The sequence below is a fragment of the Spea bombifrons genome, chromosome 8, assembly GCF_027358695.1.
Source record: "Spea bombifrons isolate aSpeBom1 chromosome 8, aSpeBom1.2.pri, whole genome shotgun sequence".
Taxonomy (NCBI): Eukaryota; Metazoa; Chordata; class Amphibia; order Anura; family Pelobatidae; genus Spea; species Spea bombifrons.
This window is the reverse complement of record NC_071094.1, coordinates 5,528,225-5,541,685: the sequence shown is the minus strand read 5'-3', so window position 1 is coordinate 5,541,685 and position 13,461 is coordinate 5,528,225. Positions and strand designations below refer to the sequence as shown.

Genomic DNA, 13,461 nt, shown 5'->3' with positions numbered 1-13,461 from the left:
CTCCTTGAAGCTTTTGTTGGGTTCCCTGCCCCCCCCCCCCAAGGAACAAGGAGAACCGTTTGCAAGCTCCTCAATGTTATGTTTCGGCTAATCTTTTCCCCATCCTTCAGTCCCTGTTCCTTCCTGTTTCCTCCGCTAAGTCCAGGGCTCTTTTCTCTGAGAAATTCCACGGCCTCTGTGTAATAGAACAGCCGAACGGTGATTAACGGCTCAGATCTTCGGCTCTCGCTGGCCAACGTCAAAATTTCGGCTTTGTGCAGTCATTCCTCGTGCGTGCGGACACAGAGCAGATCTGCCGGGGCATACGCTTGTAAAATGTATATAACAGGCTACGTCAACCTGAATAAGGCTTGCCGGGGAGCTTTGTGGGAATCGGAATGGATTACTTTATCTGCAAAATATCTGGTTCTTCAAAATCTGCTAATTCGTTTTCTTGTTGTGTGTCTGCTCCTCGATATATAAAGCCGCCGTAGACATTTAGGAGCTCCAAAAAAACCCACTTTTTATACTTATACACATTTTACTTGATTTTATGATGTGTTGCGTATTCAAACATGTATTATTTATTTATGTAGCGCCATCATATTCGGCTGGATTGACTGATTTCTAATGAAATCCCAATGACTCTCAGTCTGAGCATGGATCCTTCCAGAATATCAGCTTGGGCAACATGTTGGTTTGTAAGGATTTGTTGGGATATAGGATATTTTCTTGTTTCCCACTGGCTGCCTAGAGTTCTAAAATGGAACACTGGGATGCCGATACACACCCTAACACTTTTATATAGGCAAAGAAAAAAAATAGCATATTAATGTTATTTAGGGTCATTTTAGATGGCTTCCTATAAAATCATGTGATCTCAATCGTCTCATCACGATAAACTCATTATGTCAGGAGGAGGATAATATTTTTAATGTTTAATTATTAGGATAAAAATAATAAATCCATATATGGTAAAGTTTTAAGCAAACTAACAAAGGTATGGATCTGAACAGTATGTCGCAATGTTGTGTGGATTTGTGATAGGGTCATAAACGTTTTACACAACACTGTCCTTTTAAATGAATGAATTGTGCCTTTTACCGCCTAAAGGATTGGGAGGCGGGTGATAGAATTCGCGGCGATGTGTCTGTTTAGCGAAGGTGTGATGGCTGTGAATTTCAGTTGATTGGAATAAGTGTTGGGGCGCTAAGTGGAAGAACGTAACGATAAGTGGGAATTCCTGCCGAAATACTAAGATCCAGAGGGCCGAGGGAATACGCATATTATGTTAATCAATTTCGGTTTTAAGGTCCTCCGGCCAGGTGTCCTACTTATCGTTAACAAGCAAGGGGGAAGGGGAAGAAATCAGGAGTTAAAAGGTGATAAAAGAGAGTGATGGGGAGAGATATCCAGGAACTTTCTGAAAATCCAATGACTTTCAAGGTCACACAGTCTGGAGCGGATTCCTACATAGTCTACTCTTATTCAACAATGGCGGCAATGGCTCCTGAATGGAAGACGAGACCAGTTACTGATGGGTCTTATCTGCCCCCAAAGTCTACGTTTCTGAGCGTCCCAAACTGATGCTTTTCTCACTTTTTATATCACAGCTGAATCTGTGCTCAATACGGGTAACTCTCAGAATATCTTTACCATCTGGCAAGTCATGGCTTCCATAAAGGACCATTATTATTACAAACGTTGGGTTCTCAACATTGAAGAGTCATCACAAAATCTGTATGTGATAGATTATTAAAGGGTTAATATTTGAAAGGGTCTCATGGCCTGCTAATTAAAGACGTTGCGAGCCCCCCCCCCTGGAACAGGGACCCAAAAAATTGTCAACCCCTTGAAGAAGTCACTGCTGTTGTTGCCGTTGATACTATTGAATAACAATCAGAATTCTAGGAATATTTTTTTTAATTTTTATTTATTCTTTTTTTTTTTTTTTGTGGATTTTTTTTTTATGAATGACCCGTTTTATATCTAAAAAAAGGGATTTCCAAAAGCGATCTTAGTTGATGATTATTCTTTCCAAGACTCTCAAATATACCCAAAGGGCGCCAAAAAGATTAGAGATCACTGGTCTACGGTTACTCCGAGAGCGTCATCTACTTGAAAGTGTAATCATTTTAATTATTTAGTAACAGATTTTATTCACCAGGAGTGTTCCTTCCTTTCAAAATAATTATAGGAAATGAAATTGTGTTGCCCCAAACCTTTTTTTTTTTTTTTTTTGGAGTAACCCCTTGCGTACCAGAGATCTACAGATTACTACAAAGCAATGCCCTCCCTACCAGAGGCTCTGAGCAATTTGGAGGTTAACCTTTGAAGCCGGGCAAAATTAAAGGAAACCACAAGAATCGTTATTCCTTTTTCAAGTCACTTCACAAAATCTCAACTATTTTAACCATGTCATTAACTTGACTAAGGAAAAAATAATGTCTTTTTGGGGGGCGAATGTTTATTTTTCCCACGGTGCATTTAAAAAAAACAAAAAAGGCAAGGAAATCTGGTAAATATAAATAAAATTAAATCTGTATTTCTGAGAAATAGTTCTCGAGCTTAAACTGTAAGGGGATTTTATGATTTCTGGGGGGTCTTTAAAAAAAATACTTAGGTTTTAACATAATAGAATGTTACCCAGATCAGTTACTCTTTGGTGTTGCGTTTTGGGGAAAGTATTTATTATTCCGGATGTGTGTTTGATGTGGACTTAATGGGGAAAAAATGGATTGGAACGCGGTAGCTCAGATATTTCAAACAATTAAAGTGTCATAACAAAGCTGTATATGTCTCAGACACCCTCTGTCCTCCGCCTTGATACATTAGTACTTACTTGCCGACAAAGGCAACCAGGTGGAATGATGTCATAACCTGCTGACATCATTGTCTCTGCCTTTACATAAACCAAAGAGTTAGGGATCAAGGTGTGATGGCTCACACGACTGATGAGAGGCAAAGCGAGACTCTTTATGCACAAAAAAAGTGATTTGGTGTAAAACCTGGTAATTGACGTTGTAAAGCAAAGTAATCTGTGTTTTCACTGATATTTTTAGGACTTACTCACAGGTTTGTGTTTGGGAACATTGTGATTCAATTAAGATTGATCAGTGATCTCTATGTGGGTTTACCCTTGATCCTGTTCATCGGGTAGAAGTTCAAATGGCTAATGGACAACCCTTTATAGGTGACCCCCATGACCTTTGGGTAGCTTTTTATGTAAGTGGAGTTACTTAGACGTACTGTTTAGGCATATCGCCTGCAGCTATAGGTATGTTACAGCACATTATATAAAGATGGGCTTACAAATGAGGGACAGCGAGATCTGTGTCTCAAAGGCGATTTTTTTTGGACGATTTTCTGCTATGAAATTATTCTGAGGAGCTTTCTTTGACATCAAGGACATCATGGAATGAGGATTGTTGAATATCCCTTTTGTAGCAAACTTATATTTAATTGAACAATTATTAATTAATTATCACAGGGCGGTAACTCCTGGACTCTGCAACGAAGTCATCTTTTGAGGCTCTGCTGAGTTCGGTGTTACATTTGTAACAAGACTTTCGTCTGTCAACATTCCGAGTGGGTTCTACGGTCAGCACGGAGGAGTTTGCTACATTATTCAACTAAAACCCCAGACTAGACTGAGAAGCTAAGAACCTGAACTATATGGGAACAATATAGAATTGTTTTAGGTCCCTCGTGGATCCTAGTGGAAAATGTTCTTCTGAACCAGTAGCTAAAGTCCTATTTACTAGCAGGGATCTCTAAAGATTAGTGTATCTTGGGTGTAACTAACATGCGCCGAATGTCCTGACGAATGTTCAGCTGGTGAAGCCTGCAGATGGTGTTCCCTCAGGCACTAAATATTTTTGGATTTTTTTTTTTTACAGTCAAGGTTGTCACCTTTCTATAAACTCCCATTCCAGACATATGATTTGCCTTCTAATTATTTCTGATCAGAGGGTTGTTAAAAGTCCTGTTCGAGCAGGAACGTAAAAGATACAGGTAGACGAGAGCACAAACCATCTACAAAGTCAACTGATCACATTAGGAGATGTATTGCGGTGGAAGTAACAGGTTGCTCTCCAGATGATGGTGAACTGCAAGCCCATGGTCCTCATGTTGGCCATAAAGATTTTGCATCTGTTAGCCAGAACTTGTTTGATGCCATTTGGTTGACGTGTATGAGCCGAGCAAGTATCACTGTAGCACTGGATACACGTGTAGGCATGTGCGATGACCCAAACACGCAAGAGAAGAAGGGACTTTAGCCGACTTGGCTCCAGGTTACACTCCTTTATTTGGATTTACCCAGTAGTTTGACCACATATATTTAGTTTGACACCCACATGTTTTGCACACCAAAGATCCAAGCCATGATCTTAGCATGTCTTATGAGAAATCAGGCCCTCATTGCTTTTAGGCCGTTGCTGAATCATAAAACATCCAACCCAAAGGCAAAGCTTGTTATTATCCAAATTCTTTTTACTTTCTGTGGTCATAAACATACACATGAAACAATGTTGCAGCTTTTATCTTGGTTTTACATCATATATATTTTTTTTCTAGTACCACCACAATTCACCGACTTCCCCGTGGATGTTGAAGTAGAGGTTGGGGAGAGTGTCCTGCTGACCTGCGGCGCTGACGGAAGTCCCACGCCGCGCGTAACCTGGTCCAAGCAGGATGGAGGTCTGGTGGAACCATCTGAAACAGCAGAGATTATTGAGAGCCCTGGAGCGAGTACAGTCCATATCAAAGGTATGAGACCCATGTGCCTTGGTCACCCCGTGGGAACCAAGACATTGTTCTTTGTCTAGTGCCGCAGTCAGACCTTGCTCTGTATGAACAATCAATATGTGTTTTTAAAATAATTCTTGGATTATTTACATTTCATAGAAGAACCTCTGTTGCAATGAACAATACTTTGTATTGTATTTGTATTGTAATATCTCACCGATCATACGAGAAAGGTTCCTTTATCCAGCAGGGCCTATTGTTGTGATTCCGGATTATAATCCTTTGTCATCTCTCTTTAGCGTTTCAATGGGATTTTAGAATTTTAGGAAATAAAAATTCCTGTGTGAGAATTATTGAAAATGATGCAGATCTCTTCTCAAGTTACAATAATAATGGTCTATCAAAAATTTTTTTTTTTGTTCAGCTCAAGTCTTAAAGACCAGCATAGAAACTCCTGGTTTCTACCTTTTTTAATATTTTATATCCCTTTTAACTATTATAAATGATTAAATAAGTAAGATCTATTAATATAGAAGATCCTGGAGGAAGAAAATGTACTATTCAAGGATTTATTGCAATTTATCACAATTTTGGGAGAAAAATTAAATTTTCATCTAAATGATGCGAACTATATACTGACATGCATTTAAACAGAAGTGGTGGAAGGTCACGTTACCATTGTAGATGCGTTTTTTTTCCATTTTATGTAGATTTCTGGGATGAATTGAGGTTAATTATGGCCCATGGTGGTATAAAAAAACCCAAGCAAAGAACACTGGCGTCCCATCTTTTATACCGAGGGCCACCACTGAACCCCCACCCCTAAGATGCTTTTGGTTTCAATAGGAAGCACATTGTGATGTGCCTCCAACCCGGTGACTATGGTCCTTTTTGAAGTCCAGAAGAAGTGGTCACCAAGAGGTCACTTGACCAACTCATCCGTCGTAAATTAGCCAAGAGCCTGCAGTCAGATTTAGAAGTTTGTAGTTGTTTGTCAGTTATTATCACTCCGTGGCCTGTTAGAGAAGATGATGATACTCATGTGGTGACATGTAACATGTACTTATCTCTTTAAATTCTAAAAGTACTAATGTGGAGCATCCAGCCCGGTGTCTGCTGATCTCCATTTGTCTTTTGTTGTTGGTTCTTGAGATAAGTAGCTAATTCCTTGAGACTAGTTTGTCCTTTTGGACACTTGTACACCATATCCTTGATCAAATAGACCCATTCAATGAGTCAACGTGGCCAAACTCTCAAAGTCTTTGTAAATAGTGAGTCTTTGTCTTATCTGCTTACACCGTAAATATCACGGATTAAGCTCTGTCTGTGTGTTTAAGGCTGTACTGTTTGCTATCTACGTGGTGGTGGTGTTGGGTGAAGTGTTGACCCTCTGTAGGTTGCAATTAGCCCTCTCTTGTTAGGGTGGACATGTTTTTGATGGTGTTACCAATCACCTCTCTCTCTCTGTCTTTCTTTCTCTGTCTCTCCCTCTCAGTCGCCAGGCCTGAGGATGCTGCGGTGTATGTGTGTGAGGCACGGAATCCATTTGGTTGGGTCCAAGCCGAAATCCTGCTCAGTGTTACAGGACTAGGTAGGTCATCTCCTTGGCCGGTGATGGAACTCCCTTGTGTACACTGCTTCTTTCAAGCAGAATGGTTATAATATCTATGACCATATTAGTATGCATCTCACTGGTTGTGTTTCCTTATGTTTGTGTTGTCAGTTGCTCCCATGGTGGCTACAACAACCTCCGAGGTCACTGTGATAGAAGGACGTCCCGCATCTCTACCGTGTTCCATCATGGCTGGAAATCCACCCCCTGTCCAACGCTGGCTGAAAGACTCAAAAACGGTAAACTCTCCTCCATTCACTGGAATCGCCTAAAGCAGAAGAACATTCCAAAACGTATGTCCTTCATACAATAAATTCCTTTGAGCTTTCTGGTACCATCTTGTTTAAGACGATGGCAAAAGTACTTTATCTCCTTAATTCAAGCTGCGTGATAATATAGAGCCATTCTGACTTACATAGAGTATTGGCTGACATCGCAGCCATCCCTAAAAATATCAAAAGATCCAGATCACTGTGGTATTTAACACTCCTAAAATTAAATGAATACTAATATTGTTCTACTAATCATTAGAGCAGCGGCACAACGGCGTCTGTTTTCTTTCCGGGGTTATTAGATCCATTGGAAACAACAGATTGCTGTCTTGATAGACTCCAGAAGGGAATGGCCATGTGATATTTAATGCCGGTTCCGTTATCACATGGTATCTCTTTCCGTTACTAGCTGCAGTTTCAGTGGCGCCACTCTGTGGACGGAGAAGGAGCATTACACATAGAACCGGCGCTAAGGGAGGACACCGGAAAGTACACCTGCCTACTGGCCAACTCCGCCGGGTCATCTAATCATAGCATCGACCTGCGTGTTCACGGTGGGTAACAGAAATATAGTATCTTTACATACTATTATATTACATACCATTATAAGACTAGCTGTTCGTGGCCGGCGGGCGATGGTTTAATCTACAGCTTCTTTTGTCTACAAACTATTTGTAAGTTTAAAGATTTTGTAACCGGAAACCTCGACAGTTTTTACCGTGCTTATCATGAAAGCAAATATTTTTGTTGATGTTTTTAATTACTGTAATTACTGTCATTACTCGGTGTAATATAGAGCGCCGCGGCTAATCACTCCTCTGCTGATGGGGTTAGGTTTACAGGGGGCTTCTGACCATAAAGATGACTCTACAGAAAGCTGGGAATCAAGTTCTTTTTTATATCCGCAGTTGTTCCCACCATTGTACCTGGTCCAGCTGAACATACTACTCTGGAAGGCAGGGTGGTTATGCTGCCATGTGATGCCAGAGGACATCCGAGTCCTGTTGTCACGTGGGCAAAGGTGACTCTTTGAAAAGTTCCGCTTTCTCTTAATCCTCTGGTTTTCCTTTTTTTTTTTTTAATACTTACGTTTTATGACCCCACATTTTCATCATCCAATGGCTATTAAATGTGACCCACCAGGGAGAAGAAGTCCTGACCCCAGAGAGCACCCGCTATCACGTCAACAGAGATGGAAGCCTCTCGATACCGCTGCCATCCGGTGCCGACACCGGGCTATACACCTGTACAGCTACCAACCCGGCTGGCACCGCCAGCAAAGAAATTCAACTCATCGTGCACAGTAAGTATATCTATATCCGTTAGACTGGATCCCATTCTACATCCATTAAGGTGGATCTTTGTTGATGACGCATTTCCAATCTCAGATCACTTTTATAACACATAACACCATATATAGTCAGTAAAATTCTTATATATATATGTATATGATTCCTTTTTCCTATAAAGAACCTCGTGTTCATAAACCAAGCATTGTTGACCCGAGATCGGGAGAGACCGTACCTTATAGAAGAATGCTGACCTGTTTCACGTGGCTGTTTCTCCTGTTTAGCAAAGCCCAGAATAAATGTGAATGGGTCACATGATCTCGGTGTTCCAATCCATGTGGTGGCAGCTTTGGGCTCCGAAGTCGATTTGCCGTGTGAGGCACATGGAACGCCGCTGCCCGTAGTATCTTGGAAAAAAGATTCCTTCCCATTGCCGATCATCTCTTCCAGGTAGGAAGCGCAATATATATATATTATTTTACATATTCTTTAACGATAGTCATTGCCGCTGGAGATTAGCAGCGATACCCACTTGCGTGCTTCCATTTCCATCGCCATGGATAACTCAATTCTACCATACAGAGATGCTATCGGTCTCTATTAGGCCTCCCCAGGACTTATCGCAGACCTCTAAAGTTACTTTCTCGGGAAATATTGACACCACGAAGAACCAAACCCTCCACAAATTAATGGTTAATAATGGTAGTTGACGGCTATAGTCTGGCAACCCTGTTTTAATAAGTTAGCAGATGCTTTTTAACACAAAGGTCAGAAAAGTAACACTTTACAAGCGGTAAAAGCAGATACTGTTTATTATAAACCATCCACCGCCATATAAAACCATTAGCTGGATGGAGCCAGGTGTCAACGTGGGCCGGTTCGTTGGAGCTCAGTGGCCCACCGCAGTCCATTGACCAGAAAAGATGAGCTGAAGGACGCCGAGGTTGCATTACTGGTTACCGTAGAATGAGACTGGTCTAACGCCCATTACCGAGCCGCTTGCACTTCACAAACAGCACAAATTAGACTCCGAACGACGTCTACGTACAGTCAGACTGGCTCCAACTTCTGATGTAATATATTTTTCTAACACCCCCCCCATTGTAAGATCACATTACAGAGTTGTGTAATGGTTTCAGTTCAACTCATTTACACCCCCTTGGACTAATTCAATGAGATCAACAGATATTGAGACACGTGCCTTCTTTTGATGGGGGTTGGGTGGTGAGCCGTAAGCCACAGTCCTAAGTACTAGGTCTTAAAACAGTCCCAGCTTGGCATTCATCCAATATGAGTTTTCCTAAAGGGACGCCTTCTTTTACAAAGTGGAGTTGGAGCCATATTTGCTTTGGCAAGGTGTGCAATAAAGAGCTCATCGGTCGAGGTCTCCGTTGGATGGGTAGATGTTGGTTCATGGATTTCACCTCCAGAGAACTGAATTAACTACATTCATTCTGATTGGCCTCAACAATCAGCAAGATAGTAGCCAAAGGGTAGAATGTGTGCTTTCCAACCTTCTTTTAAGATACTACAGTGGATGTTCCATCTGTGACATCACCACTGAAACGAAACACGCCATTAAAAAATGATGTAAGACATTTCATTAGTCATTCTGACATCATCACGCTGCCATTATAAGTCATTGCTGTCTAGTTCTGCTATGAAATACCATAAATGTATGAAGGCCCCCGTATTGGTTTGGATTTAGCTTGAAGATGGTTGTATTCTTTTTTTCAGACATAACATCCTCCCGTCATGGTCTCTCAGACTCTCTGAGTTGAGAGTAATGGACAGCGGATATTATACTTGCCTGGCATCCAGCCCCGCAGGGAACACGTCGCTAACCTACAGCGTGGAGGTGCAAGGTATATGGGCGAGGGGGGGCGAAAGTTGAACTCAGGCAGGAAAAGGTCCGTTAATGGCCAACCTCAATGCAAATACATTAATAAAAGCTTGAAAATGATTTTTATCTTTTTTTTTTCAGTAAAAAAACTCCCAAAAATGTTTTTATTACTAGTATTAGGTTAAAAATACGTTTGTTACAAAATTAGCTATTTATATGAGTTCTAGCTCTGTTATCCACCGAGCCAACAATCTGACTAATGAACATCTATGGCGCAGCGGACTTCATTAGCATTGCCATAAAGCATCACCTTGGTGTGGGAAACTCACCCAAAATGTCACATGACTGACAACAATGGCGGCCTCCAGGTCTGCAGATAAAGGGAGTTTAATGGAATAAAATGAGATAAAACCAGCGCCGACCTACATTACTGTAAACATTTGTTCCTTTTTCTAATGTTTCCCGTGCCCTTATCAGAACGAAATATCACTGCTGTCGCTGCGATAATAGAAGAGTTGTTTAAAGGGAAAACCCTTTGTACAGTAAATAATCCTTTATGCCACAAGGGATTATTATTTTTTTGAGACGGGCTTCAGCGTAACGCAAAGAGCCGGTGTAGGAAATGTTCTCATCGCCTGCGCGACTCTCCAGGGATTACACGGAAGCTAAGTGCTGGGATCCATGTAGCTGAGTGTGTAATTATCACGTTGCAGCCGGGTGCCTGGGATGTTTTCCCAAAGCTTAGACGTGCCAAAGAGAAACCAAACCTATCGAACATCTGGTCTGCACCCACCGCCAGCCTCACGTCCTAAACAAACATATCGGCTTGTATTTCCTCCAGGAGTCAGGCTGTATGAGATCTTAACTATCAAACTCAAGAACAATTACTAGGGTTGTACAATGAGACGGCGGATGGCATAACAGGTGACTTTCTTGTAGCAATGATCAAGCCATACTTAGGAGCCAACATGACCTTCTTAGGAGCCAGGAGGGAAGTATAGACATCCGATATCAGATACCAGTAGTAACATTCTATGGGGTTTCCATGGGGGACATTCAGATATTCTTCCCGTACTTTTCAATGTGTCAAAAAAATGAAAGTAACCCTCCCACCAGTTCTATATTATATATACAGAGAAGAAGAATCCTTAAAATTGGTCATCTGGAGACATTTACCTCCTAGTTTCCCCCCTCCATGACGTTGATTTCCTGAAGAGCGATATGTTGCGATTCGCATTTGCAGGAAAGACAGATAAAGAGCTGGATTCTATTAGTAGAACAATCTTTATCACTTATGTTATCTGCAAAGTCTCCTTCAGACTAGAATAGCAAACGATGAGATAAAACATTGTCGTGGATAATGGAATCCATCCCTGTGAGAACCCCCTTCCAGCGATTGATTTTTTTCATTACTAATTGAAAAATGATGAATGATGAGATAACTGTTGGACGAGATGAGGGGCGTGACGCACGTGAGGACGTGACGCTACACGCGCCAGGAGGAGGAGGAGGATGGGATCCACGCGGCGATGCCGCGAGGCTGAGTTAATCTGAGGCAAGCTAAGTTGAGCCGGGGAATGTGCCTGCTCTCCACGGCCCCCACAGCAGTCGTGTTTACACCGTTACTGCCGGGAATTCGCGGTATGTTATATTCGTTATACGATACTTACAGTATCTGCGGAGGTGCCGTGGGAGACTGTTTGGAGTTGTCCGCTATGCTGTGTTTGGCCGCCGAGCCGTTACCTTGTAGCAGTTGTTATTCTGCTGTCAACGCTACCGAGACCCTGGCAGTATACATCTCGCGTGGTAGTGCTGGATTACGGTCTGCCTAAAAGCGGTTGCTAGTTGCCTAAAGTTGATTACAGTTCGGTAAAGAACTTAAATGCACTCAAAGGAGATATTTGACTACTGAATACTGAATCAAGACAGCAGAAGACATAGAAAAGAGCCTTATTAACCAAAGGAACCGGACGATAAACTCACGACAATCTTGATAAATCCTTTTTTTTTTTTTTTTTTTTTTTTTTTTTTTTTTTTTTTTTTTTTTTTTTTTTTTTTTTTTTTTTTTTCTTTTTTAAACACACACTTATTGTGTTTTGGCTGCTGAGCCGTCGAGCCGCCGAGCAGTTATTGTGCAGAAACTGTTATTCTGCCGACGACGCTATCGTGACCTGGCAAGTATATACTTGTCGCTGCAGTGCTGGACTACGGTCTGTTCAAGAGCGGTCACTAGTCGGCAAAAGCCGGTTATAGCTTGGTAAAAAACTCAAATGAACTCAAATGAGATAACGGATAGCTGTATACTGATAGTTGAGACTCACTGAAGACGTAGGAAAGAGCTCGATTAACTAAATGAATGGGACAACAAATTCACGATAAACCTGAAAACCTGATTTTTTTTTTTTTTTTTTTTTTTTTTTTTTTTTTTTTTTTTTTTTTTTTTTTTTTTTTTCCCTTAATTTCATTATATATATACAATTGGCTGTTAGTAGCATAAATCTTCAACTATGCCTCCCAAACAGCAGCCTATTAAAAATAGAGAAAAAGATAAGAAAGAATCCAAATCAAATAAAGGACCATCATCCTTTTTCTCTCCGAGACATACAAAGGAATCGCTGGAGTATTCACATGCTGAGTCATCGGCTTCAATGGAAGACACTCTGTCCAGTCCTATTAGACCGGAGGTTTCTTATGTAACACAAGAAATACTACGAAATGCTCTAGAAGATTTATTGAAAAATATAAAACAAGAAATTGCCTCCAGCTCTATAGAAATTAGGGAGGATATTGCGAATTTGACAATGAAAGTTACAAATATTGAAGCTAAATATCAACTTCTAGAAGATCAACAGAACCTAACTTCAACAATGCTTAAATCCTTAGAAAATAAGTATGATGATCTGTAAATTAAAATTTCAGAGCTGGAAGATCGTTCGCGTAGTTCCAACTTACGCTTTAGGAATATTTCAGAATCCTATACAATTGACAAACTACAAACATTTGTAGTAGAACTCATTCAGGATATGCAAATAGAAGAGCCATTGCCTCATAATTTAATAGATAAATGCCATCGCTTGAAGAAACCTAAAGATTTGCCGGACACCATTCCTAGAGACGTTATTGTTTCCTTTGCTTCGGTCCATTGGAAAGAGAATATTCTAAGAGCACGCAGTCAAAAGATCTCTAAAGATAAAAAATTTTCAGAAATCCAAATATACGCGGATCTCTCTTTGGGAACCAGGAATTGGAGACGAACCTTTTTACAAGATTTAAAATACCTGCGTGGAAAAAGCATCAAATATATATGGGCTTTTCCGCGAGCCCTAAGAGTGTATTGGAATAACTCCGCAGAGACTTTCATGAATGCAAATGCTCTAAATGATTGGATAAAACAGAAGAATATTTGATTGTGTTCTTCTCTCCCTTTTTTTTTTTTTTTTTTTTTTTTTTTTTTTTTTTTTTTTTTTTTTTTTTTTTTTCTTTTTTTTTTTTTCTCCTCTCTTCTTTGTTTTCATAAGTTGTATCTTAAATATTTGTGCTGCCTTGGATTTACATAGGCAAGCTCTATACTGAGATCAATCGTCAGGCGCCCAGTAGATTCTAAAATAAGATTGAACCTTATACAAGATTAACATTACACTCTATGAATATTCGATCTTTATTTTTTTTTTTTTTTTTTTTTTTTTTTTTTTTTTTTTTTTCCTTTTTTTCTTTTGT

General features: G+C 40.4%; 1 protein-coding gene across 1 annotated transcript in view; it reads left to right on the top strand.

The window, feature by feature from the left end:
- Nucleotides 1-13,461, top strand: part of HMCN2 (hemicentin 2) — a 66,215-nt gene that overhangs the window by 16,405 nt on the left and 36,349 nt on the right. The window contains exons 16-23 of the mRNA XM_053472847.1: nt 4,558-4,749; nt 6,224-6,319; nt 6,452-6,579; nt 7,022-7,166; nt 7,521-7,633; nt 7,756-7,915; nt 8,186-8,351; nt 9,639-9,766. Of these exons, the coding sequence (XP_053328822.1) occupies nt 4,558-4,749; nt 6,224-6,319; nt 6,452-6,579; nt 7,022-7,166; nt 7,521-7,633; nt 7,756-7,915; nt 8,186-8,351; nt 9,639-9,766 (1,128 nt within the window). The remainder of the gene's footprint in view (nt 1-4,557; nt 4,750-6,223; nt 6,320-6,451; nt 6,580-7,021; nt 7,167-7,520; nt 7,634-7,755; nt 7,916-8,185; nt 8,352-9,638; nt 9,767-13,461) is intronic.